This window comes from Lissotriton helveticus, chromosome 7, assembly GCF_964261635.1.
Source record: "Lissotriton helveticus chromosome 7, aLisHel1.1, whole genome shotgun sequence".
Taxonomy (NCBI): Eukaryota; Metazoa; Chordata; class Amphibia; order Caudata; family Salamandridae; genus Lissotriton; species Lissotriton helveticus.
This window is the reverse complement of record NC_136068.1, coordinates 109,630,407-109,657,638: the sequence shown is the minus strand read 5'-3', so window position 1 is coordinate 109,657,638 and position 27,232 is coordinate 109,630,407. Positions and strand designations below refer to the sequence as shown.

The following is a 27,232-nucleotide window of genomic DNA, read 5'->3' as shown; positions in this document are numbered from 1 at the left end:
GGAATCCACCGATGTCTGTGGGTGGTGATTCCGAAGACTGTGGTTCTGGAGAGGCCAGAGAATGTGCCACATAGTCCTGGTCTGCATCCGGGTCCGACTCGTCGTCCTGGACTTCACCCTCTTCCTGTTCTCTCTCTTCTTCTTCAGAAGAGAGAACGTCTTGTATTGGCACCTGTACCTTCTCAAGCACCAGTGGAGATGGTTTATGGCGAGGCAAAGGAGCGGGCACCTGTGCAGCTGGAGGTGCAGGAGCAGTGGGTTTCTCTGGAAACCTCTCTTTATAATCCCTTATTAGGAACTGGAGATCCGAGACGATGGATGCAGGGAGACACACCATTGGAGTAACCTGTGGCTTGGTGTCGACCAATTGTTCTACGCGGTCATCCTCTTCCGGCTCCTCATCTGTGGTTTGGCACTTAAGTACCAAGTCTGATGGGCTAGTTGCTTGTACATATGAGTCCTCATCCGACTCCTGGCCTTTCAGAATACAGGCTGGAGGTAGCTGTTGCACCTTACTGGGCGACGTGAGGACTAGCGTAATCGGTCTTTTTGTGATTTTGACCGTGACATGGCTTACTTGAGGTGGAAAAGCATCCATGGCATGTGATAAGAGTGCAGACTCTTTCCAGGGCCCTGTGGTCGTCGACGCTGGAGTCGACGGCTCCGTGTCATGCGCCTTCGTCGACGGTAATTTACCCGTCGTCGGCGGTGTCACTGTCGACAGTGTCTTCGTCGACGCCGTTTTCGTCGACGGCAATTTCTCCACCGTCGACGGTTTACCCGTCGTCGACAGTTTACCTGTCGTCGACCGAATGCTCCTAGTCGACGAGGAAGGCTTCGCCGACGGTGTGGTTTTCGTCGACGGCGTCGTCGTCGCTGGCTTCCACGACGGTCTCGTCGTCGACGGTAATATCTTTGTCGTCGACGGAGTGACTGGGATGGTCGACGGCGTAGGTCTACTCGCCGACGATGAAGGTGTCGTCCTCGAATAGGTAGCCGACGATGCCGTCGTCGTCGACGAGACGGTTTTTTGCGCTGAATAAACCATCGACGATGTCGTCGTCGTCGGGATCAGCTGCTGCTTCCTGGTGACAGGAAGTTCCTTGCCAGACACTGAGGTCTTGCCCTCTGAGGACTTTTTGGAAGTCTTCATAGGAGGGGTGTCTGAGGGGCTAGGGGAAGAAACCCTTGGCCTCTTCAAGGAAAAATGTGAAATACCAGAGACACTCTCACCTTCCGACACCAAGTCATCTGTTTTGTCCTTGAGTCTGTTGAGCCAGAGTAGTAGGCGTCCTTCTCGGTCCTTGAGGGTCTTATTCGAGAAGGTCCTACATATCTTGCAGTCCTTGGCCTGATGGTGAGGGTAGAGACAGTATAAACAAGTTTCATGTTTATCCTCAACATGAAGTCTTTTCTTGCTGCAGGAGGAACAGGCCCTAAAAAGACCTTTCTTCTGGCTGTCAGACATGAATATCCAAGTTGAATAAAGTCACTGTTTTGAAGAAAAAGAAGTTTCCTGAGGAGAACTCAGGTGGAGACTCCCTAGCACAACGTGCGGTAGAAAATCTGAGAGACTTGGGCTCCTGACAGGAAGGTTCTAGAAGGAGGTGGTAGCTGATTGGTTGGTTCTCTTTACTTTGGTCCTTTGTACAAAAGGACACAGATAGGCCACCAAGGTGGGACCCTTGGGCCTACCCTGTTTTGGTCCTTTTTACATAAGGACGTGGATAGGACACTAAGGTGAGACCCTTAGGCCTATTCTTTTCTATGTATGTCTTAGGACATTACTTTTATATATACCGGAGGCTCCCGTCTCGACGACGGGGAATGATTCAGGCATGTGAATCTATGAAAGACACCCAAATACTGGATAAATGGGAGCTATAACAACATGAGGTGATGTTTTCTATAAAAACGAAGAAACATGGTCTACATTCTCCTGTCTACATACAATGAACTTAAGATCTCAGAAACAACTAGGTGTCCGGTCCACTCACAGAATACAGCGAGGTCATTGCGTTGTTAAGAAAATCATCCTCTTTCTTCGGAGGGTTGACGGTGTTACCAAATCCCACATAGCGGTTCTCTTGACTGCCGATCCCAGCACCACTGCTGCCGCCACCACTATACAAAGGGAAAAAAAGTATGTTTTTACTAAATAGTTTCCTGTTGGTTAGAATTAAAGAGGTCTTCATTTGGTCAACAATCCAGATAATTTTCATTAATGTTCAGCTTGAGCACAGTGTCTAAATAGCACCAGACTTTGGGCCTTATTACGAGTTTGGCGGTCCTCCAATTGGCAAGCCACCGCCGCGCCAACAGGAAGCCCGACAAACCAGTTGGATTACAACTGTAATCCATGGCGGAAGGTCAGTGCTGCGGCTATAGAAGGTTCATAGTTGTGCCTTAACTGCAGATGCCACTTTGAAAGCGCCTGAAGCATGTTCCTGGACAGTGTGGCATGCATACTACATCATGCAAGAGCTGGGGTGCCATTCCAGGAGGGCACAACATGTGCCATCATGCATGCACCACCAAGCCCCAGGGTGGCAGGGGGCCTCTCTGCCACCTTTTCATGGCGGGCTCACCACCATGAAAGGGACAGGGGACATGGAACTCTTAACATGCATGGCTGGGCAGCAGTGGCACCGCCAGCATAATGCTTCTCCCCTTTGCTGCGCGACTGCCGTTGGATCGTGGATCCCCAGTGGACTTTACAGTCCTGTGGCGGTCCAACCGCCACATTGAATACTGCAAGTGGTCCTGCAGAGGTGGCGTTGGTCAGATCGCCACCGCGAGTACGGCAGACAGCTGTACTCTTAACAAGGACCTTTGTATATGAGGGTTTTAAAATTCTAAATCAGGTTTAGGGACATCAGTCAGCCAAGCAGAAAATACAATTATTTTTTTTTAATTGAAATAGATATATTAATTAATTAACGGTTTGTTTCCCTGAGTTTTCATTCCACTAGTCCAAGCTCCAATTCACATCTCAACCGCTTATGTCCATTTTTCAAATAAAGGTGCTAAAAGTCAGTCAGTCTTCAAGTCTTATGCAAGGAACAACATCCGGTATACCTAGGTAAACCTTGCTACTTTATGTCCTATTCCTAAAATGATGGTGTATTTCCCTCCAAAAATGTAAATGACAGTCCTGGAACTGGAAAAACACACACCTTGGGATGATCAATATCAAGAGTTCAACACAGGTGAAAGGACCACACAGAACTACAAAACAAAAAAGGTAAAAATCTTAATTCCACAAGAAACGCAGTCCTTTGAAATAACATTCAAGTTATTGTATCGTCTGGTTCCCAAAAATGCACCAGTGCAGTCTGGCAACACTTGCAAACACATTGATAGCTTCATTACAGGTATTGGTTTGGTCATTTGGAATGTTGTTTTGTTTACCTAGTAAAAATTATCACTACCCACTAAAAGTGCATAAAGGTGGGCATAAAGGTGGGGCGGGGGGGGGGGGGAATAAGGTTTGTTACATTGGAACCAATATGGAAAACACTGCATATGGTTCTTCACATGGACAAAAAATAGGTCATGCATTTCATCTGAGTGATAGCAACAAAAACATACAGTGTGCGTACAACATCTCCACCCACTTCATTCACCACATGACATACTACCAACCTTTGGTAGGAGTTGACATCATCATTCAGCCAGTCCTCAAAGGCTTTGTCAGATGGGCCACCAGCATTCTGAGACGAGCCAGCAGAAGAGCTGCAGAGGTGAACACATATACACTTACATCCTGGAATTAAACTAGGTTAAGATGAGAACACTTTGGCTCTGATTTACAAAGGTATATTTGGTTGCAAACAAAAAAAGCGTACTTCGCTACTGATTTAAAGGGAAATAGATCCATTGGATCAGAGAACTTAAAATTAGAGCCCAGTTGCGGCACTACAGGACCAGTTCGGATTACAACAATGAGAGAATTGTGCATCTCATGCCAAGGCAAATAGGAATGGAGGCTCACAGAAGTCGGCATGTGATACAAGTTTATGAAACTAATTTAATAATACACTTTCTTCTACAGAATAAGACCCTCTAAAATACGAATTATAAAATCAATTACATACAGTAAACTACAAAGCTATGATCTCAAAACTGAATACAAATGTTATTTATTCGAATAGACTCAGGAATTAAAAAGGTGTGACCAATTAGTTTTATAGCAAAAATTGCAGAAGACCATATGCCTATGGTTACCTAATTACAGAATGAAGGACTCAATATTTATAAGTGGATTTTAAATGTACATAATGGATTTTGTGGTCTGAAAGTTTGGCTGCCTATTCAAGTAATACCTTAGATAAGGTGGAGTTGAAGGGAAGTGAAAAAGTTTTGTCAAATGTTGCATGCATGGATGCAACTAAAAGAGCATGTAAGAAAGTGCATAAAGTGTGTGTGTGCTTTGGGATATACTCCGGGTACTGCATCAATTGGAGCAAATCGCTGGGGTACGTACTGGCGGGCCCCCAGCCTCAAGCAACAGAAGATTGTGAGGGCCTAACTTGGCGTACAGAGTTCCGGTATCTGGGGCTATGGATCACGCCATCTGACACCGAATTCCTCCGGTTAAATGTGCAGACGCAATTGGATCGTTTACACAGTGACGTGATGCACTGGAGGACCCTCCCGATCTCCCTGATGGGCCGCGCCGTCTTATTCAAAATGATGGTGTTGCCTTGATTGCTCTATGCACTGCAGAGCGCGCCCTTCCCGATCCCGGAGCACATATTTAAAACAGTCGAGGCGGAGCAACGCTCCTTATTGTGGAGTGGAGGGCAGCCTAGAATAGCGCTTAAAAAACTGCAGCGAGGGCCGTATGAGGGCGGGTTGGCAGTGCCAGACATTCGCCTTTACTACTGGGAGACACAGTTGGTCAACATAAACGGCTGGGTATTTGCCCTGTTGGAGGAACCAGCGTATCGAGTGGACCGTATGGCCCGGGGAGAAGATTCATATCTGGCGGCCTTGTACTCTAAATCCAGACGCAGCCAGACCTTGCCCCCTCAGACAGCGGTGGTGATAGAGGTGTGGAAGAGGGCAACAAAATCACTGGGGTGGGACGTGAAACTTACAGCACAGACGCCCTTGTGAAAAGGTGACTTTCTTCGGGAGGTAGTGAAACTGCGAGACTTGCGCCAATGGAGTCTGATAGGTATAGATACGCTGGGGGATGTATGGAAAAAGGGAGAATTGGTGGACTTCGTAACTTTACAGAAGTGGTTTCACATGGGCGATGGGGAATTCCTGCACTATCAACAACTTAAACATGCCATACACACACTTGATTCTTGCGGCATATCACTTTATCAATTACTTAATAAATAAGGCTTGATAATAATCCAAATATTGAAGGGAGGGTGGCAACAAGAAGAGAGAGACACAATCATACCAGTTTCAAAACATTTTTTGTATTTCAAATGACAATTGAATAAAAATATGATTTAACTGCGACATACAATATAATATACAAAGTGCAATGTGTTCCAAGTGATTTGTGAGCTAACCAAAAAAACGTGTATACAGTTAAGTGAACTATACAGGTTTCAATGACAGCTATTTACAAAAAGAGGAAATTTGACTCAAGGCAATTATTTAAATCAACTGTAAACCAGCAACTATACAATCATAGGCACTGTGTGAGTCTTGTTCATTTCCTAGTGCGTCGACGGCGTTTCGACCCTTAGAATGAGGGTCTCGTCAGGACTGGGAGTGAGGGACGTCTTATAACGGGGTAATCCGGAATTTAACTCGTGCGTGTGAAAGTAAATTAAATTTACTTACAGTGAACCCAGCCGGGCACACTGTCTTGCACAACTTGGTAACGTGTTCTATTTTAGTTTAGCGGTCAGTACCGTCAATGCGCAGGATATACAGGAAATGCCTGTGCGCGTTTAGTCCAGCTCGATCGCTACCTCCAAAGGTTTGTTTGACCAAGCTGTGCAAGACAGTGTGCCCGGCTGGGTTCACTGTAAGTACTTTCACTTACTTTCACACGCATGGGTTAAACGCAGGATTACCCAGTTATAAGACGTCCCTCACTCCCAGTCCTGACGAGACCCTCATTCTAAGGGTCGAAACGCCGTCGACGCACTAGGAAATGAACAAGACTCACACAGTGCCTATGATTGTATAGTTGCTGGTTTACAATTGATTTAAATAATTGCCTTGAGTCAAATTTCCCCTTTTTGTAAATAGCTGTAATTGAAACCTGTATAGTTCACTCAACTGTATACACGTTTTTTTGGTTAGCTCACAAATCACTTGGGACACATTGCACTTTGTATATTATATTGTATGTCGCAGTTAAATCATATTTTTATTCAATTGTCATTTGAAATACAAAAAATGTTTTGAAACTGGTATGATTGTGTCTCTCTCTTCTTGTTGCCACCCTCCCTTCAATATTTGGATTGTTATCAAGCCTTATTTATTAAGTAATTGATAAAGTGATATGCCGCAGGAACCATTGTTTTCTGGATAAACGCATTACCCTGGTTCCGTTGTGAGTAGGGTCTCCCTTGTTCTCTCTTTTCGCATACACACACTTGAAGCGGGGGGACCAGCTACCCGAATACGCTCCACTAGAAGACAGACTATTGCTCGACCCTATGATTGACAAAGCTATCTCCCTCACCTATAAAAAGCTGGTTAACAACCTCCCAGACATCTTGGGCCCACTGAGGGAGAAATGTGAGTCAGACCTTGGCCTACTGGAAGATGACGATTGGAATGAGGCCTTGCAATGTCCCAGAGAGGTAGCGATCCAGGCTCGATTCAGGCTGGTACAGCTGCGTATCCTTCATAGGTCCTACACCTCACAGAAGCTGCACTACAGGATGGGTTTTGCAGCTTCACAATTCTGTCTTCGGGGCTGCGGGCTCCTTTTTCCACATCCTTTGGGACTGCCCCAAAATCCGTGCTTACTGGGTCCAACTGAAGGAAATCATTGAAGAAGTGATTGGCGCGGAGGTACCGCTAGAGGCACGGTGGCATATCTTAGGGGAGACGAGTGATATTACCTGGCCCAAGGGAGACAAGGTGTGGCTGGCCATCGCCAGCATGGTGGCCAAGCGAAACATAGCCCGACTTGGCGGAGCGACTTGGTGCCAACGGTGGAAGGATGGGAGAGGGACCTAGATTGGTGCCAGAGAGCAGAGAAGGTAATCTATGACAGTCGGGGCTGTCCCAAGAAATGGGAAAAGGTATGGAGGGCGTGGAGGCGTTACAGGGGAGACTGGCTGAGCACCCCTGATGGTTCACCACTGGGTTAACGGGGCCAGTGTGGAATCCACTCCCTGATACACACCCTTGGCAGGCTCTCTCGAAACCCTACTGTTTGCAAGACCACCCACCCACTAGCGCACAGGGGAATAGCCCTGTAGTGAAGGGGGGGAGAGGAAGGGGAGGGGTCCTGGGCCAACATGGGGGGGGAGGAGCTGAGTAGAGAGGGTTAGGGAATGCTTTTAGAGAAATTTACATCTTGTACAGGACACGCTAGGAGAGTGGGCACCACGGAACTCGTCAAATGATTTTTCCATTTGTATACTGTAACTGTACCAATGATTTCCCACTGCTACCGGATGTGTATTGAAATGGAGATGTTAGGTTTTAATAAAAAGATTTTTTTTTTTAAAGTGTGTGCGCGCGTGTTTGGATAAGTGAGTGCGACCAAAATATAATATGCGAGACAAAGCAGACTGGGAGACTAAGTGAAAGTTTAAGTGAGTGCGGGTGATAGTAGGAATAAAAGATGACCATGAGTGAGAGAGTGAATGAGGGTTAGAGTGATTGTGAGGGATGTCTATGAAGGGGTGCGATTGTGAGAGTTAGTGAAAATGGGAGTAAGTAAATGAATTTAAGTGAGTGTGTGTTCAAGTGTTAAACCTGTGAGTCAGCTGCTGGCCATGGCATATTCGAGGTAGTTCTTTGCATACAGAGCACCTAGCACAATGCAGGCACTGGATGCTGTGAGGTAATTTTTGGCAAAACGGGTAACCATGGCCAAATGCTGGCATAGAGGATGTAATTCTTTAGAAACGAGAACTACTGCAGAATGAGACATATCAAAGGTTATATTTGACATGTGTCAACCATGATATGGATAGCACCAATGGCAACATTCTGGAACTGGCATATCGAATGCAATTCTTGACACAGGTTAGAAATCCTTTAATATGGAGGGCACCCATTAAAAAGACTGGCTATCGCACATGGAGGTAATTACTGGCCATCAGGGGCAGGGCACCCAGTTCGTTCCTGGGAAGCTTTTGGCTTCACCGGCTAGGCACACCAATAAAGTACTTATAAAATATTGAGTGCTCTTTCAGAGCCTGTGCCATTTAATCAAATGTATGTGAAAATGTTGCTTTAAAATGCACAATTTGACCCCATTTTTATCAAAATGTTCTCAGGGGGAGAACCTCAACAAATCTTCCTACAAGTCAAGCTCAATCATTAGCTGGAATTCAGGGTAGGTATTACAGTCTAAATTGCAACGATCACCAGCTGCCACTACGACAAACATATTTTTGAGTGATCCCCAATTATTTACTCTTTTTCTTCTGTTATATTAGACACCGGGCATTGCAATAACAGTGACCACTTTGCAACTTTGGCTCCTAAAACATGGCGAAAGAATGCCTAACGTCAACTGGCTTATTAAACCTTTGAGTAACATCATAGTAGTAAAAACTACACCGAAAGTGAACCAACTGACATAAAAGTTAAATGTGTACACCAGCCACAAGAGCGATCTTATAAGTATATTTAAAGATCTGAGAAGGCAGAATTAGGGTGACTGAAGCCTAAAAACTGCAACAGAACCTATCAAAGGAAAACAATATTGACAATCCGAAAAGACTGTATTTTACATTAGCCACGTCACCCGGAAGCATGGTCTTCAATGCCTTAGGGCCTGGGGGCCTACTGCGCAACAGTGTTGCATGTCCAAAATGAAATCTGCATGACCATGTAGTGATCCGATTAAATGTATTGTTTTACTAGATAGGCTGGAATGGCCTTTTCCAATTGGAAAAGTCAGCTTTGCATTAAAAGGCATTCCACAAGTTGGCTTTGGTTGGAGCTATTGAGATGATTCAAACACCAATGAAATGAAATGATGGCACAGATTTCTGATAAATGCGCTACCTTGGTGAGTTTGTAAAATAATATTTGCTTGACAAAGTGGACAATAGTCAATTCTGTTAGGCCAAACTCTGCCTTCTCTAGTGACTGAGATTAAATCTTTGGGAAGATGCAAAATATCTTCCCTCTGAATGGTCTCTGGCAGAAAGGCAAGGAGGAATAATCACCAGTCAACTATTGGTCAACTACCCCACATATCTTGGAATGCAAGGTGAGATAAGTGAGCATAAATGGCAGGTAAACATCAGACTTCCCAGGGAGTGTGATCAACAAGTGAACACCAAGTAATGTTCTGGTAGCAAGGGTGCTTTTGAAACTATATAGTTCATCTCCAGGCTAATTCTTCTGACCACAAGAAGGGGCTGTAGACTAGACAGGGTTGGTTTTTGAGGGGAGAAGTAGAGAATTCCTCATTTTGATAAGCACTAATGTGCTCTACAAAGTGGGAATGAAATTCTACAATCTTGAAAGTGCCATGGAATTGATAATTCTAGGATAAATTTCAGTAAAGTCAAAGAAACGGTGTTGATCTTGAGACGTTTATAGGGACCGGATAGGATGCCAATGCCAATCACTACCTATTGGTCATAAAGAAATGTGTTGCACCACCAGCTGCACAAAATACAAATGGACTTTGGGAAGAAAATAAGAGAAACGACACGCTACATGTCTAAGGGAAGGACTGATGTGCAGTCAGCTGCCTGCTTAACCCAAGGACCTAAAGGGAATCTCAAGAGTCTGAGGGGTCAAACTAGCTGCCCTCCTGTAGCTTCCGGACAGAAATTACTAAGGAGAATATCTTGGAAGATGAACAGACTGACTAGGTGGGACTAGAGCTGAAGCCCTTGATGGAACACGACTTTCCCAGAGGTCTGGGAGATTTGAAAGTGACAAGATGAAAGACAAGGCACTCAACAACCTAAGAAGTCTGGAAGCATTTGAGTGTTCCATATTGCAAGAAAACCAACCATGCTCCCAGAATGAGGCCTTTCTCAAGTAGAACAGTTGGCTGAAAAATGTTTTTTGCTGTTGGTGCAGCAAAGGCCTCCCATGGTCTCATTTGATAATACAGATACTTAAATTGATGCTTTGCAGTTTCTTGGAGTTTTTATTTACATAAAACTTTAAAAAGCCATACCTTCTGTTCCTTTAATATAATGGTTACTGTTTAAATGTTTTTCCATTCAGTATATTGGTTTGGGAATGTTGCTGTCTTGATTCAGGTCTTTAATTTGTTTTGGTGCTACTTCAAGACTAAACAAATTTTTCTATGGGGTAATACCTACAGCTGTGTCATTGCTTCCAGGATTTAAGTTTAGGATTTCTCACTGAGACTCTGTTTTTATTACAAAAAAAACCTCAAATCTTAGTTTGGTGGAAACATCGCTTCCAACTAGTAATCCTTGATGCCATAATGAAGCAAAAGTAATGTTAAGACCTACACGATCCCCAAAATAAAAAAACAAAAAAGTTTACAGCTTTGTAAAGAATGGATCACCACAATATACCTTGATTTCTATTGACCTATCTAGAGATTTTTCTTTCTTTAAGATAGATGGAAAGCCACTCTGGGCTTGTTGTTTGAACCATTACATTGAAATTAATAAGTAGGTATGGAAACACAATATTTTATGTCAATATTCTCCTATTTCTTCTCTGCAATTGTGATCCTTTAAGTATGTTCCTTGCAAAAAAAATAAAAAATAAATCTAATGGTGCCATACACATACTATTCCAGAGTTGGTTTGAAAAACTACAAGGGTAGTGTAAATCTACCCAGGAAGGTTTAAAATCAGCTATGCTCTATTTCTGTTGCACGGCCGGTGCAGACATAACACTCATTGTTGGCTCTCTTCCAACCACTACAGACATTTTAGGAATTCAATGCTCAGCCACATATGGGATAACAGGGAATGAGGGGCAGATGAGCTAGCTTTTAATAACCACACATTTACCTTCCAAAAGCCAAAAAAACATGAACGTTCCACTGTAGGTCTCATCTACAATTTGTTTAGCCTCTATGCACCACAATAAAAACATTATGATGTAAATGTACATAATTTTATAAGGCAGGTAATAGCAGAATTTGAGGCTTTACTTAGTGTTCACTGTTCTGTTCCTTAAGGGATCGGGATAGAAAGAAATCAAATGATTAGCTTAAGTGGGGAAAAAATGACCTGAGGTCATACCTCCATATTTTAACTCCAACAAGACCAAATCAAAAAGCACACAGTCCTACACAGTTGGTAACAAATTATAATTTAGCAGTTTCATGTATTGCTCAAATTGCCAGGAACACTAGTCCTACTGAGCCAGCATTTTGGTAGTCACTGACAGAAATCAGGCATTCCCTTGGAGAAGGACTAAATCAAATATATGTTTGCCTTGCGGCTGGCATCTTAGTATCAAGAACTCAATACGTACCGGTGAGTTGAAGGAAGAGTCATTTTTGGCTGAGGAGGAGTCCAATTTTTAGCAGTAGATGTTTCAATGGACCACTCTTTCCCCTCTGCTAGAGTTGCAATCTGCATGAGAAAAGCAAGACACCAATCACCAGAGTACACATCATAGTACCCCCTTCTACAGTAAGTATCAGCATTTGTCACAGAATACACCCTCCACCCAGTGAGTAATGGCGGGTTTCAGAGGACAGCATTCATTAAGGTGCACAAAAACACAACTTTAACAGACATTGCAGGGCTGGGCATGTCCAAATAGCTCCGCCCAGGTTACTTTTGCTATGGAAATAAATGTAGAAGGTTGGGAAAAATTGAAAAACTCCCATACCTTATCCCTGTAGAGGGCAGCAGCTTTGCTGTTGTACTTTTCTTGCATCGACCAGCAGGGATCATAATCCTCCTGAGATTCCAGAAACACCCGGCACTTGGCATTTCCCCCAACCTTCATCTTCTCCAGTTCAGTGTCCTTCCATTTATCCATGGTGACCGAGCGTACAAAGCTGGGGAGTACATCACAAGATGGACAAGTCTTATTTTCAGTCCATTTCTATATGCATGTTCAACAATGGAGAATGGGTGGAGCGGTCTGAATCGGAAAAAAACAGCTGGACGATATAGAATGCTAGGAAAACTTACAGCCTGAAGAATGACATTTTGGTCACCCCATTTTCATGCCCCTCAGACACTAATAAAAACACATACTTATCCACTGTTTACACCAATCTGCTTCCCACCCGTTCTATTGCAAGCACTGCAATGGCTTGTACTATTTACACTTACCTTAGGTGAACCCCCAAGCCCCGGTGCTTTCCAGAACATTCCAAGCAAATCCAGATTCCATAGGTCACACTCACCCACTGGGGGTTAAAAGCGTTACACTCGAAGCAGAGCTGAAAGAGAAAGGAGGAGACCTGTCAAACCAGGGACTCGGAGTATTGCTTACACGCATGCCCTACAACAATGTAGGGTGTACCTTTAGCATAAATCGCAGAATGAAAACCTATACATTGTCAGAAACAAGCTTACATTCTTCGGGTAAATTTTACTAGCAAGAGAATCACCCATGCGGATAGTAAATGGCAGGGCTTTTGGAGCCACACTGTCACCACAAACAAAAATGATTGGAAAGAATATGGAAGATGAAGACGAAGCTTAAGAAAACTTATCGGACAAACTAAATGATCGTAACAGGAAACATGCACATCACTGCATCAAGTCAGAATCTCAGGAATATGTGCACAAAGCGTTCCAGTATGCTAGGTTATAGAACTGTGCAGAGACAGGTATATTCTGATAAACATATTACAGACAAAACATACACCAAAGGACAGTCCTCATTTTAGCATTACAACTTAAGCGCAAAATAATTCAAAAGCTCTGCCAAACGGAGTTGCCTGCCCTTTAACAGGCGGAAGTGTTGGGCTATATAAACACAGCAAAAGCAAAGAAAGCGCTTCACTGTCACACAAAGGAGCTTCAAAGAAACTGGAATTAGCAAAACTGAAAAGAAGAATGAAAAGGAGGCAAAGAGACAAAGCGGCAATAATAGAGTCTGAATTGCTCCAAATGTGTGCATGTGAGGATGCCTTGATATATATATATATATATTGGATATACTACCTGCTACCATAACACAGGAAACAACATCAACCTACGTTTGAGTTAAAGATACAGTACTTACCACGGTCTTCATCCTTTTGAGGAGCTTTAAAGTCCTTTTTAACACAACACCATTTGGTGTTACCATCATAACCATATGGTTACCCCGTATCTCACCATATGCCACCAAATCAACACATGCACTCATCCACTTGTGTGACTTGTAGGGTATCTAGAAATACAGTTTAATCTGTTGTACATGAATAGTAAAAAAGTAGAAACAGGATTCAGACTAACCTCAAAGACTGATTGTCCTCTATAGAACATTTAGTCATACCCTAAGTAGAATGGTAATATACTCTTTTAGAGCCAGAATGCTTCATACGAAGGAAATAACAACATATGATCACTCAGGAAGCACTCTGACAGGCCAGTGTCTTTCATGCAAACCCCTTTGCAATATGTAGATCAGCAACCTCCCTGTCCTGTGTTTTTTTATTTCAACTATTCTCCTATTGTGTGCTTCTTTTCTACCCCTTGGAAGAAGGTGAACCAGAAAACACCAAGATCCTTGGACAGGGAGTGGTTCAACAGAATGTGGGCTTCAGTGTATTATAGTGGGTTTTACATAAACCGAGAAGCAGGTGTCCAGGAGGGAGGAGCGAGTGAAGTGTTGCACAGGTTGGAGGGCTAGAGATAGGAGCTTTTGTAGGCAGACTGCCTCAGTCAATATGCGGAGAATCATTAAAGTAATCCAAGGATCCACCGAGAACACCGAGAGCAGAAGGCATAATGAGCAGGTAATATCAGAATTATTGTGCTCAACTTTGCATACTAATTACCTGCTCTTTTTATGTGCTTGTGCCTGCAGCGGACACCATAATTATGGCAGCAGGCAGTGGATAGCTGTTTCAACCCACAGCTGCCAGCAACAATACTGAACTGATTTTGTATGGTGGTTCTAACACTTTGTGCCACTTCAAGGCCCCAATGAAAAACTGAGGAAGAAAAAGGGAAGAGAGGACATACAATTATGTCATGAATAAATATGACAAGAGTTAAGACAAAAATGTTATGTTAGGACTCTTTAGTTCCTAGTTATGAACTCCATGAACTAAATTGCCTAGGCATGGCTGTCATGACCCCAGGCAGAAACACTGGTTTGTAGAAAAAAGGATCCGAAATTAGGGGTAGTTAGGAAAGAATAAAGTGAGAAAAGAAATATGGAAGTTCAACATTTTTGGAGCAAAAACAATTACATTTGTCCCAAAAGCTCCGAGTAAGAACATCCCTGAGCTCAGTTCAGTTCCCTATGCTGCAACTTCCTCCCCCACTTGCTCTGATCCCCTTCCCTCCAACACCCCACTTTGTGGTGAGTAAGATTCTAAAAATTACTGTAAGGTGGGTAACAGACCAGAGACTTCTGAGAACTCCCCTCATTTTTAAGTCTTGCCTAGCGAACGCTGCGCATGCGTTACTTCGCCTTGGCGAGTCTATTTCGTAGCGAAGGGAGACAAACCATGTGCGTGCACGGACAGGCCATTTGCACGCGCATGGAGTCTCCTCTTAGCTTTCAGTTCATGTGCGCGCGCACCGCCCAGCGTCCCTTTTGCTCACTGGCTTGTTCTGTTCTGCTCCAGTTTATCGGCGGAAACAGTCATAAATCTTGATTGGGCGCTTCGTCTAGAGAGGGGTTCGCCTTTTCCTGATAAAAGAAAACACATCTGCGTCTGAGGTTCTCTGCTAGCACCACGGCGAACCCTTTAATCTTCCTATTCCAACCTCTATAGTAACCTGTACTGCAACTGATCTCAGCCTAATTCCATGAGCCAGGTACGGCTAGTTATCTTACCAAAATGGCTAACGGTTCTGGCAAGAGGACACAAACTGTACAGATCATGATAAAGGACCAGCGGGGCAGCGCACATACAGTGCGGCGGGACAGCAATGATTAAAGGCACTGCTCATGGTTAATATTGATTTAAATATAAATCACTAATCAATGAAGATGATGAAAAATGTGCATTATTAAGTGAGCCTAAAGAGACGCTGACTCCGGTTAATAACAATCTGACACACTCCAATTAAGTAATGTTGATAAACGAGGCAAGGCGGCTGAGGTACCCCGATTACAGACACTTTATCTCTGAGTTATGCAGATCACAGGATCAATGCCCCCGATTAATGCTGGTCACAGAAGCTGATGAATATTAACTACCTGTGTGCCATCAACACTGACCCGAGGCACTGCGACTAATTTACGCAGAGACGCTCTTGATGATGGGGGCTGGTAATAGGTGCATTGTTCCTGGTAAACGCTTGTCACAAGACACAGCGGGATGAGGCGTGATCCCAGAAAGTCTAGCGCAGGCATTACCAGCAGACACAGAGACTCACAGGCAGGCGACCGCTGACGAATTAATACATTTTCCCCAATTTCTCCCATGCTTGAATATTGCAGCTAATTAACAGCAAGCCTTAGCGCGGTTGCTGGCTACCACTGTTCACATGGAAAACGCGGATACTGTACATTGATAGCAATCACTGCTGTAATTAGTACTGCAGTACAGAGCCACTGCAGTACAGAGCCACTGCTGTGCATTAAAACCGATCAGCATATTTTTTCCACTTATTTGTTATTCTAGTTCTCATGCCATGTCGGAATGGTGGCTCGTGGAAACTGTTGCATTACTGACAGGCCGCAGTGCCTGTAAAACTCATGCGACATTTAGTTAAAAATTTACAAGATTATAAATTTAGCAGTTCAGGCAAATGTGTTAGTAAATCACTAAAGGGTTGCATACCAGGGCTGTCAATCAGTTCAATGGGCTACATTTAGAATGCAAAAAGTAAAAATACATGGGTAAGATACAAAAGGCAAACAATGAATTGGTCATCTATTCACAACGGATATGATACTACTTGATCACCTACTTGCATTATCACACCTGGTAGGGGCCATTTTGAGAGCAGCCTAATTCGTGAGTGAGTTTTAGTTGTAAATGTATATTTCTATTTTCCTAATGAGCTGCAGTGACATGCTCATTGCTGAGCAGCAATCCCAGCTGAATTACTTCTTTCAGCCCCCACCTAGACCAGTCTTTTAATCCATTGATGATTCACACTGGGGAGCTAGAGCCAATGCAGGTTGGGTTAAAAAGCTAGAGAAGCAGCTGGTGCCTCTATCCCAGGATTCTCCAAAGTCGGTCCTGGAGGGCCGGATCCTTGCCAAATTATTAGCGTATCCCCACTTAGATAAATGTAACTATTTTAAACATCTGGCATTGATCCAGCCCTCCAGGTCTGACCTTAGAGAATCCTGCCCTATCCATTTCCCCAGCTCCCCAGCGTTAATTGAGCAGGTATTTGGGGGCTTCAGGAAATAGACCATGAACGAGAAAGAGGGAGAGAGACTAAAGAGGTAGAAGAGAATATGGATGCATGGGAAGAGAGAGATAAAGCTTGGAGAGGGACTAGTCATTGGATTTTTGCCAGTGCTGCTTTGGTCTACCGACCTGGGCCTGAATTGAGCCTGAAACATGCAGTTGGCATATGATTTCAGTATCTGGCTGCTCACCGATACATTTGTAAATTCTGCGAACGGAGAGAGCTGGGCATTTTTCCTGAAATAATAATAGTAAGCAGTATTGATCACCATGCTGGTGACATCAGTGTCACTGAGAGCTGTGCACACGCTTCTCTCTGCCACTCTTCATTTTCACTTCCAGCAGACATAAAAGAAGGACTATATTCTACTGTTATGGAAATATACCCGCAATTACATCAGTAGACACATCTAGGTTGTGCAGGTAGACTTACTTTGCCTTGGCAGATTTGTGTATCGTTCTTTGTTCTATAAAAGAGTCTTAAAAAAAAACTGGGATGGCACCTGCTATATTGGGCTAAAGTATAATCTAACAATCACTGGGGCAGATTTACAAGAAACTGAAGCATCTGTAGAGATGCGTCAGTTTTGCTGCAATAGCCTTGCTCCACCATGGATGCGATGTATTTACAATACATGCAAAAGAAACAATTGTTGGACGGAATGCTGGACAAATCAAAATATGTACCCCGTCCAAAGGATCTGGGTTTATTCTATCATTCTTTTGCTCTCCACATCACCCCATATGGCCAGGTCTACACTGGGTTGGCATGGTGAGCAAAAGAATGATGGATTTAACCCAAATCTCTTGACTGGGGGTGAATGTGTGACATTTGCAATGCAATAGTCTTGCAATTGTGTAGGTTTCTGCAATTGCCCTTGTAAATGACAATGCCTTTTATTTATGTGTTGGATTTTAAAACGGATAAATAAAAGGCATTGTCGTTTACAAAGCCAATAGTTTAAACTCTTGCAAACGTGAGACCTATTGCATTGCAAATGCTAGTTCTAACAGCAAGGCGTTCTTGAAAGGGAGTGGCTTTCAAATATGAATAACAAGATACCCAGTACTCTCCTTGCTTAGGGGGCAAAAGGCAGACAGGAAGCCAACTAATCAGGCCTATACGGGTAATGTGTCCAGTGGGGCTGTCCTCAGAGTTTGCATTGGAGGTTCTCCTTCAAGGCAACAAAGCAGCTTTTAAAGAAGGCATCATGAGGGTCGAGCTTGCTTTAAAATACATGGTTGACACGACCAACATAATTCCAGCAGATTTGCCCAAACGTATACACTGTGTACCACGATGTTAAAAAAGTATGTTCCTGGCCTGTTTAAATCAATTATTTCAAAAGCTAAACGGTAAGCATGCAGTACCCTTTTTACAAGTGCTTACCAGTTTCATAATTTACATTGAACCAACTTACATTGTTTTCATCTTGTACTCTAACTTCTTTCAGTACTTTCCTTGTTCGTGGACTTGCCATTTTGCTAGAAAATAAAAGAATATTTGCATTTAGAAAAAGTAGATAAAACTGTTGAAACAAATGTAGCTATATCCACCATCATAGTGAATACTTTAAGTCCGAAATGCACTGTTTTAAGATCTCATCACACTATCATAGCTATGTAGCATTAAATACAAGAACCCCTCAAAAAGTTCTCAGCACGTTTGCGCATGCGACATCGTACATAAATATCCCTGGAATCGAATTCTAAGAACACACTTAAAATTGTACCCGGGGCCACCTCAAAAACTCATACCATTTAACAGAGTATCCTAAAACCCTACAACATGATCAGCCCATTAGAACATGAGGTGCTTAGACAAATCTCAGTAATTGAGTGAGTCAGTTAAGCAGGAAAGGAAAGGAAGAAAAAGAAACCCAAACTCAAACAAATGAGTCTGAGTGAGTTTACTTCTGAGAAGAAACAATTAATTCAGAAAGCCACCATTGCTCCTTGATTTGTAGCAGGCAAAAGTCAATGCTGCGACTTTAAAGTTAATATTTTTGTTTAAAAGAGTTTTATTGAAACAGAAAATAAAAGCACATAAAATAGCCACACTTTCAGTTGGGCAACATGCATCAATGCACTTACATAACATTTTGTCTGATCAAACAAGTTACTTACCTTCGTTAACTATATATCTGTATGAGACATATTAGTTATAGATTCCTTACTTTAGAATTACCCACAGGTGTTAGACTGGATGTGGAGAACTTTTTCTCAGCAGTACCCCTTAGCGTCGGTAGGTGGCGTTGGTCGACTCAGTGTTAGTAGTCGGCATCGGCGGGGATGACGGCGCGGTATCTACGTAGACACCGCCCCTGCGCGCTGACGTCCATTCTTTTAAACGGCATTCCACGCCAGAAGCACAGAGCCATGCAAGTCACTGACCACTGGTGCACAAAACTAGAGCCCTGAAAGGGAGTCCCTTACTCTAGAAGTCAGTTTGCATAACGGGGATGATAAGTGGGACGGTAATGAATCAATAACTAATATCGGTCTCTTACAGATATATAGTTACCAAAGGTAAGTAATTTGTTCATTTGAAAGACTATTAGTTAGATTCCTTAACGTAGAATAGATACACCAGCTTTACCAACCCCGGAGGTGGGCCTGCTTACTAAGTTCACACCAGAAAGTCCTGGAAAACTGAACGGCCAAAGAAGCAGTCTCTCCAGACTTGACGATCCAGGCAGTAATGTTTAGTGAACTGTGCAGTGATGCCCAATTAACTGCCTGGCAGATGTCACTGAGGGGGTACTCAACGTCCCAAAGCAGTAGTGGCTGCCGTCACCCTGGTGGAATGGACGCGCAGTCCTACCGGAGGCTCCTAGTTCGACAGGGATTAACAGATCTTAATGCAAAGGACAACCCTTCGAGAGCTGGTCCGTTTTTGCATGGCCCGACCTTTCTTGTTGACCACATAGCCAACAAAGAGTTGATTGTCCACCCGTAATTGTTTAGTGCAATCCAGATAAAATGATAAAACAGGTTTTGGATCCAGACGGTGGAGTAATTGCTTCTCCTTGGAATGATACGGGTGAAAGAAGGTATGCAAAGTGATGGTCTGTCCTATGTGGAAAAAGGTAACCACTTTGGGTAGAAAATAAGTCCTAGTTCGAAGGGCAACCTTGTCCGGATGGACAGCAAGGAAAGGAGGTTTTCGAAGATAGAGCCTGGAGCACACTCACCCTGCGACCTGAGGTGATGGCAACCAGAAAAGCAGTTTTTAAAGTCAAGTGTCTGAGAGGACAATTATGTGGTGGCTCAAAAGGAGAAAGCATAAGGCAAGTCAAGACCAGATTAAAGTCCCACTGGGGTATTACAATAGGAATAGGAGGAAAGATGTGAGTAATGCCCTTATGAAATCTATTTACAATAGGGGACTTGAAAAGAGAGGGCTGATCAGGAAATCGAAGAAAGGACTAAATGGCCAAAAGATGGCCTTTAAGGGTGCCCAAAGCAGAGCCCTGCTGGGCCAAAGTAAGGATGAAGAGGTGAACCTCAGAAAGAGGGGCAGAAAGGGGATCCACAGCCTTTGCTGCGCACCATGCCACAAATTTGTTCCACATGCATGCGTATACTGTCTTAGTAGAGGGACTCCTGGCTGCCAAGATGACATTACAGACTTTCGGAGGAAGGTCGAAAGCTGTCAACTGTAGCCGCTCAATCTCCATGCAAGGAGGTGGAGGCTGGACAGGTTTGGGTAGAGGACCATCCCCTGCTGCTGCAACAGAAGATCCTCCCAAAGAGGCAGTCTGATCGCAGGATCTTTTGCAATGTTCAAGAGCTTGGAATTTCCAGACACTTTGTGCCCAGTCCGGAGCCACAAGAATGACGTGGCCCCGGTCACGCTTGACCTTCTTCAGCACTCTGGGCAGAAGTGGTATAGGCGGAAAGGCATAGAGAAGACCGCAATATCACTAGCGACGAAATGCGTTGCTGAGCAAGTGCCACATTGGAAACGCACAGAACTGATGACATTGAGCTTTCTTTTCGGATGGCGAACAGATCCAACCTAGGCTCTCCCCACTGCTGAAAGAGACCATGCACCACCTCCGAGTGAAGACGCCATTTGTGATCCATCATGCACTGGTGGCTGAGTTTGTCCGCCCTTGCGTTCAGAGAACCTGCCAGGTGTTGAACCACCAGGGACATGCCCTGATGTCCCAGCCACGTCCAAAGGCGAAGAGCTTCTTGGCACAGGGTCCATGACCCCACCCGCCCTGTTTGTTGCAGTACCCCATGGCAGTGGTGTTGTCCGTGAACACCTGCATTATCCATCCTCTGACAGAAGGAATTGCTTCAGTGCCAGACGACTCACCCGGAGCTCCAGAAGATTGATGTGGAGCCCAGACTCTGCCAGAGACCAGAGACCTCTGATCTCCGCCTCTCCCATGTGACTGCCCCATCCCAGGAATGATGCATTTGTCTCCACTGTGAAATCCGGTTGGGGAAAGGAGAGGATCTGCCACTGCCCAATCCTGGTCTGTTAGCCACCACTGCAATTGGTGTGCAGTGCCCTCCGAGATATGGATGCAATCTGATTCCCCTGGTGCTGCGCCCACTGCAACTTCAGGTCCCACTGCAGTGCCCGCATATGCCACCTGGCATGATCCACCAGCAGGATGCAGGAGGCCATGAGGCCCAGCAGCCTTAGGGTCATTCTCACCGCAATCCAGGATAGAGGCTGAAACATTGGTATCATAGCCCGAATATCCCAGACTCACTGCTCGGGAGGATAAGCCCGAAACTGCGCTGTATCCAGAACTGCTCTGATGAAAAAGAGCTTCTGAAAGGCAATCAGGTGTGACTTTGGCACGTTGATAGTGAACCCCAGCAGTGCAGGAGGTCTGCCAAAGTCTGGAGGTGGGAGACAACAGCCCAGGGTGAGCCCGACTTCAACAGTCAGTCGTCAAGATAGGGGAAGACTGGAACCCCTGCTCTGTGCAGTTGAGATGCAACCACCACCATCACTTTCGTGAACACCTGAGGGGCATTGGTAAGGCCAAAGGGGAGCACAGTAAATTGAAAATGCTCGTGGCCTACCGTAGGTAACGCCTGTGGGCTGGCAGGACGGGGATGTGGAAGCAAGCGCCCTGCAAGTCCAGCTCCACCATACAGTCTACAGGGTCGAGGACAGACAAGACCTGAGCCACGGTTAACATCTTGAACTTCACACCCCGGAGGAAGCGGTTGACGTTCCTGAGGTCTAAGATAGGACGCAGGCCTTTGTCCTTCTTGGGTACCAGGAAGCAGTGGGAGTAACAACCAAGACCTACTTCTGGCACAGGTACTTGCTCAAAAGCCCCATTGGCCAAGAGAGCAGTAACTTCCTGACGGAGAAGGGCCAAGAGATCCTCCGACATGCGATGGAGTGTTGGTGGCATGAAGGGAGGGGTAGTCTCGAAGGGGAGGGAGTAGCCCCTTCGGACAATCTACAAAACCCACCTGTCGATGTGGTGTTGGGCCAGTGGCGGCCCTGAAAAGGTCAGACTATGAAGGTTTGGAGGCTGCTGCAGAAGGAGCATTGGTGGACTGGCCCGTCCGCTGGCTCCCAGACCCATGGCATTGGGTCCCACGTCCCCGGCCGCGTAGCTTGCGCGGTGGGGCATCCCTTCCGTAGCCACGAAAGGGGCGAAAGGCAGACTGAACGGGGCTAGAAGTGGCAGCAAGGCTCAAGGACCTGGCCGTAACTCTAGAGTCCTTATAGCGCTCGAGCGCATTGTCCGCCTTGTCACCAAACACGCGACTGCCATTAAAGGACCTGTCCAAAAGGGGCGATTGGCCATCCCCAGAGAAGCCAGTGGACCTCAGCCAGGTGTATCGCCTCAAGGCTACGAATGTAGAAATCGTTCTACCCAGGAAGTTGGCGGTATCTAGCCGACTTCGAATGGCGAACTTAGCTACGTCTCTACCCTCTGCAACAGCACGGGAGTGTATGACCCGGGCCTCCTCCACACACTGTGGCAGCACAGAGGGGGTGTAACTGCCCAACAGACATGCGGTATTCACCGACCGCAGTCCTAAGCTGGCGGAAGAAAACATCTTCTTCCCCAGATGGTCTAGCTTCTTGGATTCTGTATCTGGGGGAGCAGTAGGGAACAAGTCTTTGGATGTTGAGATTTGGACCACTAAGCTCTCGGGGTAGGGTGTTGGGAGAGGAAACTTGGATCGCCCAGGGTCGGGAGGTGGTGTCGGGCAATCTTCCTATCCACAGGAGCCCTTGTGCTGGGCTGTGACCAAGTGCCAAGAAGAATGTCCGTGAGGCCCTCATTAAAGTGCAGCAGTGGCTTTCAAGAGAACGCTGCCGGCTGAAGCACTTCAGTCAGGAGATTAGTCCAGACTGCCACAGTAGGAAGCTCAAGACCCAAGGCCTCAGTCACCCTAGGCAACACCACAGCGTAGGAGGCTCCCTCCTCCGTGGCCATGATATGGGGAGAAAGTATACCGAGGTCTGGGGAGGTATCCAGACCACTGTCCTCAGCCAACTCCTCTCTCCAGTCCAGCTCTTAAAGCTGGTCTGCCAGAGGGTCAACAGGCCCCTCCCAATCCTCCTTCCCCTCCTCTGGTTGCCACACAGGGCGCTAAGGAACGCCAGGGTAGCACAGTGGTGTAAAAGTACCGGTCGAAGCCGGTAAAGCTTCCTGTCCCAGTCATTAAGGAGGGTAGGGTCGACGCCGGCCTGGGGCGTACGGGCGGCGGGGGCGTCATCAGAAGGATCGGTGCTGGGGAAGGTACTGTGAGGTCAGCCAGCACCGATCCGGATCCAGGTCTGGATCCTTGGGGGCCCTGGGGAGCAGAGGCCAGAGCTGCCGGCATCGAAGATGAGCAGGAGACGCACCAGCTTCCGGAAAAGTGTGGGGGGGGGGCGCAGAGCTGTCCCAGCAGGCTCCGAGGGCGGAGCCTGGGAACGACATCCCTCAGTGTCCTGCGTTGCGTCTGTAGGAGAGTAGGATCTGCTTACTGTGGTTACCCCCACTTTTTGCTGGTGTTTCACTGTTTTTCAACATTAGTCTGGCTGGGGCCCTGCTATCCAGGACCCCAGCCTAGCTGCTTCCTCTCTAACTTAATTGAATGTACTTTAGGTACACTCCAGATTGGTTACTGGGTTACCCTTGGGAGTCCCTAGTATATGGTACCTTAGGTACCAAGGGCATAGGTATCCCAGAGGACTACCAGGGACTGAAGCATGTATTATGCCACCCCTAGGAAGCCTTCCAAAATGGCACCACAGGTCTGCTACTGCAGCCTGGGTAAGGTGGTGCTTGCACCCCTTACTAAGATATAGGCTACCTATAAATACCTTTAATACCAGACACATATAAAACCTATAAGTCATTCCTATGGCTGGCCTTAACAATCCTGAAGGCAGACTGCTTGGTTTTGTGTGAGAGGGTGCCCAAGCATGAGCTGAGCCCCTCTGCAGCTTTCGGAGCCTATTCTCTGAGGCTGTTCTGTAATGCAGCCAGGCCATATACCTCGCAGTAAATGCTAACTTTGGAATGACAGTGCTGGTGGCACACCTGGCGTCCCTGTGCATACCCCAGTTCAAACCGGTTGCAGGGGCACTCAGCCCCTGCTCTGGCGCGAAACTGGACGAAGGGGAAGGGGTGTAACCAGCCCCACCCCGGGTCCTCCCATAGGTGGGACCCTAGAGTAAGTCCATCCCCTAAACTTAGTATAAGTATGGGAACCCAGTCCTTAGGACTCTAGATTACCCTGGACAAAACTCTGCAACATATATCCTGGACCTTCTACATTCTATTTCGCCTAGCAGACGGAAGAATCTCCCTTGGGGTCAAGGAATGACTCCCCTGTTCAAACAGGCACCAAAGAAGCATCTTGCCGGTCTGCATTTCCGAGGCTCCCGCCAGATCCTGAAGGATTTGCAACACAGGACCCAGACTTCCAGACATCTCAGAGGGCGACATGAGATCACAGCAAAGCTGAGACCCGCAGCCATCACGAGAGATGTGGAACCGGAACCCGTGCACATTTGTTGTGCATCAACTTCCCGAGCTTTCCCGACGTTGTGCATTGGGCTACTTGTAGTCCAAGCCCTGAGCACCATCTGCACCGAAGATTGTGGGCCTGCACTCCACGAGTAATCCATGGGCCCGCTTCTAGCATTTCTGCTCGAGGCCCCTTCGTGATTCCTGGTCCGTTGACTGGTGGGTCCCCACAAAGGTAACTCTTTTGTTTCTTAGGCTTCCTTGGTTGCTCCAGACGAGCCCTGTCTCCCCTCCAAAGGGTGAGTCCCTCAGACCTTGCTGGTCTGCTCCGAAGCCAATCTTTGCCTTCTGCGTGGGTTGCTGTTGCAAAGGCTTGTTGGGTCCAATCCGGATACCGACACCGCAGCACTCGGCATCAGACGTGGGACAGCTCGAATCCAGCTCCTGGTTGTCGTTGACGCCTCCTGGTTCTCGTGGCTGAAGAGTCAAGCATCACCTTCTGCACCTGAAATCACCCGACATCAGTGGGCATCTGCTCATCGTCTTCCTGGTCACTGGCTAGTGACCCAGACTCTGTCCCCTCTGCTTTCAGGTTCTTCAGATCTCAGATGCACCCTTGGATCCATCCGGACACTTTCCACTTGGACGCCTGAAGTACTTTTCCGCAGCTCGCCATAGAAAACGAACGACGAAACCCGACACGAAAAGACACCTATGCACCCGGCTTCCCTGGGGGAGGTAACATAAGTACTTTGGTGCTGCCGTGGGTATTGACTCTCGAACTGTCTAGTTCTAAAGGGGTTTGCTCCAAGTCCACTCCTAAGTGTTCCTAATCTTTAAAAATCTAATCACAACTTTCTCCATAGAAGTCAACGGTGATTCGTGGCTGTCTTTAGACACTGCACGCGTCCCCCGTGGGTCTCCTGCGTCCCTACCTTGGGTGGTTCCTGGTTGCCTCAGCGGTTCTACAGGCCCTAGGCATTGTCTCTATGTCTATCGTGATTCTTATACCACTTTCTTAGTATATGGTTTGTGACGCCCCTAGGGCTAGTCATATATTGTGCTAATTTACTGTGTGCTAAATAAGTTTACTGTATGTACTTTTACCTCTAGCGTCAAGACTAGAGGGATGTGTTTAGATTAAATACATATATTTTATATATATACCTGGTGTGGTTCTCCTTTCATTTGGTCATTCACGAGATTATAGACTGGTAAGACAAGCTGCTTTACATTCCTTCAAGTCTTAGTATGAAGGCTGCTCTCCACAGCTACCACTAGGATAGCTTTCTATATAGGTTGCCTTTAAACCTACCACCAATAAGGGTCGTTTGGACTGGTGCAAGGTGCCCACTAAAATAGTGGACAGCATATGCCAGGCCAACTTCTCACAGCGTCGGCTGACGGACGGGGAGAAGGCGAAGAGCGATGATGTTCTTCGGCTTCTTCTTGAGCTTCGACTTCCCCTAAGACGAAGACTTTGATGAATAATGGTGGTGGTGGCTCCGCGACCTTCCCCTCGAATGGCGCGGAGCCAACTCCCAGGCCTCCAAAAGCTTTCGGGACCGCTCCCGCAAACACTTAGGATTCAGAGCCCGACAGTCTGAGCACGACTTTGGGTCGTAGTCGTGCTCCAGGAACCAAAGGCACATGAGGTGCAGATCGGTGACCGACATCAGCTTGTGACAGGAGTCACAAGGCTTGAAACCGGGTCGACGCCTGGTCATCCCTCGTGCCTCAGGAGTCGAGTCGACATCAAAACAGAGGTCGACAAAAGTCAGAAAAGGCTAGTCAAAAAGTGACTAACAGTAACGCTCTCTCCAGATCTGTGCTAGCTGGCGCGGAAAAAGAAAGAACTGATGTCAGCGCGCAGGGGCGGCGTCTAAATAGATACCGTGATGTCATCCCAGCGATCACCACACCAACCGCAGACTCGACCGAGACCACCTACCGACGCCCAGGGTACTGCTGAGAAAAAAATGTACGCTTCCAGTCTGACTCCGGGGGGTAATTCTAAAGTTAGGCATCTAGAACTAATAGTCTCTTTCCGATAATTAAGATATGAACTGTTGAGAAAGACAAAAGTCAATCGGCTGACGCTGGGAAAAGTCAATAATGCAAATCATAAGAAGCGCATCATTACTGTCAAGATATGTGCATGTGAACAAAGGATCATGTGATCAGTGCATTGAAGTTTGCCACGTGAAACAAAAGAGGCATAGAAAGATAAACGATTAAGTGAGCAAACAAACATCCAGTCACACCCCTCTCCTGTGGCATGTCTCCCTCTACCCCCAATGAGAAGTTAAGGAACCACTTAATAACTGAAGAAAGAACAAAAGAAACATATGCTAGAGCAGTGATACTCAAAGTACGACCCGAGGTTGCTTGTGGCCCGCTTCACCTTTACATGCAGCCCCCCACCCCAGTTTACTTGCCGAGCACCAATACTCTGATTTTTGTTTAAAATAAGAGGCCAAGCGTTTATTTGCAGGGTAAATGAAGTTATAAAGTAGCTACAGTGGTGTCCTGAACCACTTAACTTTAGTTAACCTGCAAAATAATACTTGCCGTGTTTTTTTGTTGTTTTTTTAGACATCTCTGATCCACCTGGACCCCCTACCGCCACCCTGCTGGCATCAGTGCAGCCGCCCTC

General features: G+C 46.0%; 1 protein-coding gene across 3 annotated transcripts in view; it reads right to left on the bottom strand.

Moving 5' to 3' along the window:
* ARFGAP1 (ARF GTPase activating protein 1) overlaps positions 1-27,232 on the bottom strand; it is a 160,261-nt gene that overhangs the window by 81,901 nt on the left and 51,128 nt on the right. For all 3 annotated transcript variants that reach the window (XM_078651634.1, XM_078651636.1, XM_078651635.1), the window contains exons 2-7: positions 18,040-18,103; positions 12,414-12,523; positions 11,962-12,133; positions 11,599-11,699; positions 3,646-3,735; positions 1,998-2,124 (exon numbers count right to left, since the gene is read on the bottom strand). In XM_078651634.1, the coding sequence (XP_078507760.1) occupies positions 1,998-2,124; positions 3,646-3,735; positions 11,599-11,699; positions 11,962-12,133; positions 12,414-12,523; positions 18,040-18,099 (660 nt within the window). In that variant the 5' untranslated portion in view covers positions 18,100-18,103. The remainder of the gene's footprint in view (positions 1-1,997; positions 2,125-3,645; positions 3,736-11,598; positions 11,700-11,961; positions 12,134-12,413; positions 12,524-18,039; positions 18,104-27,232) is intronic.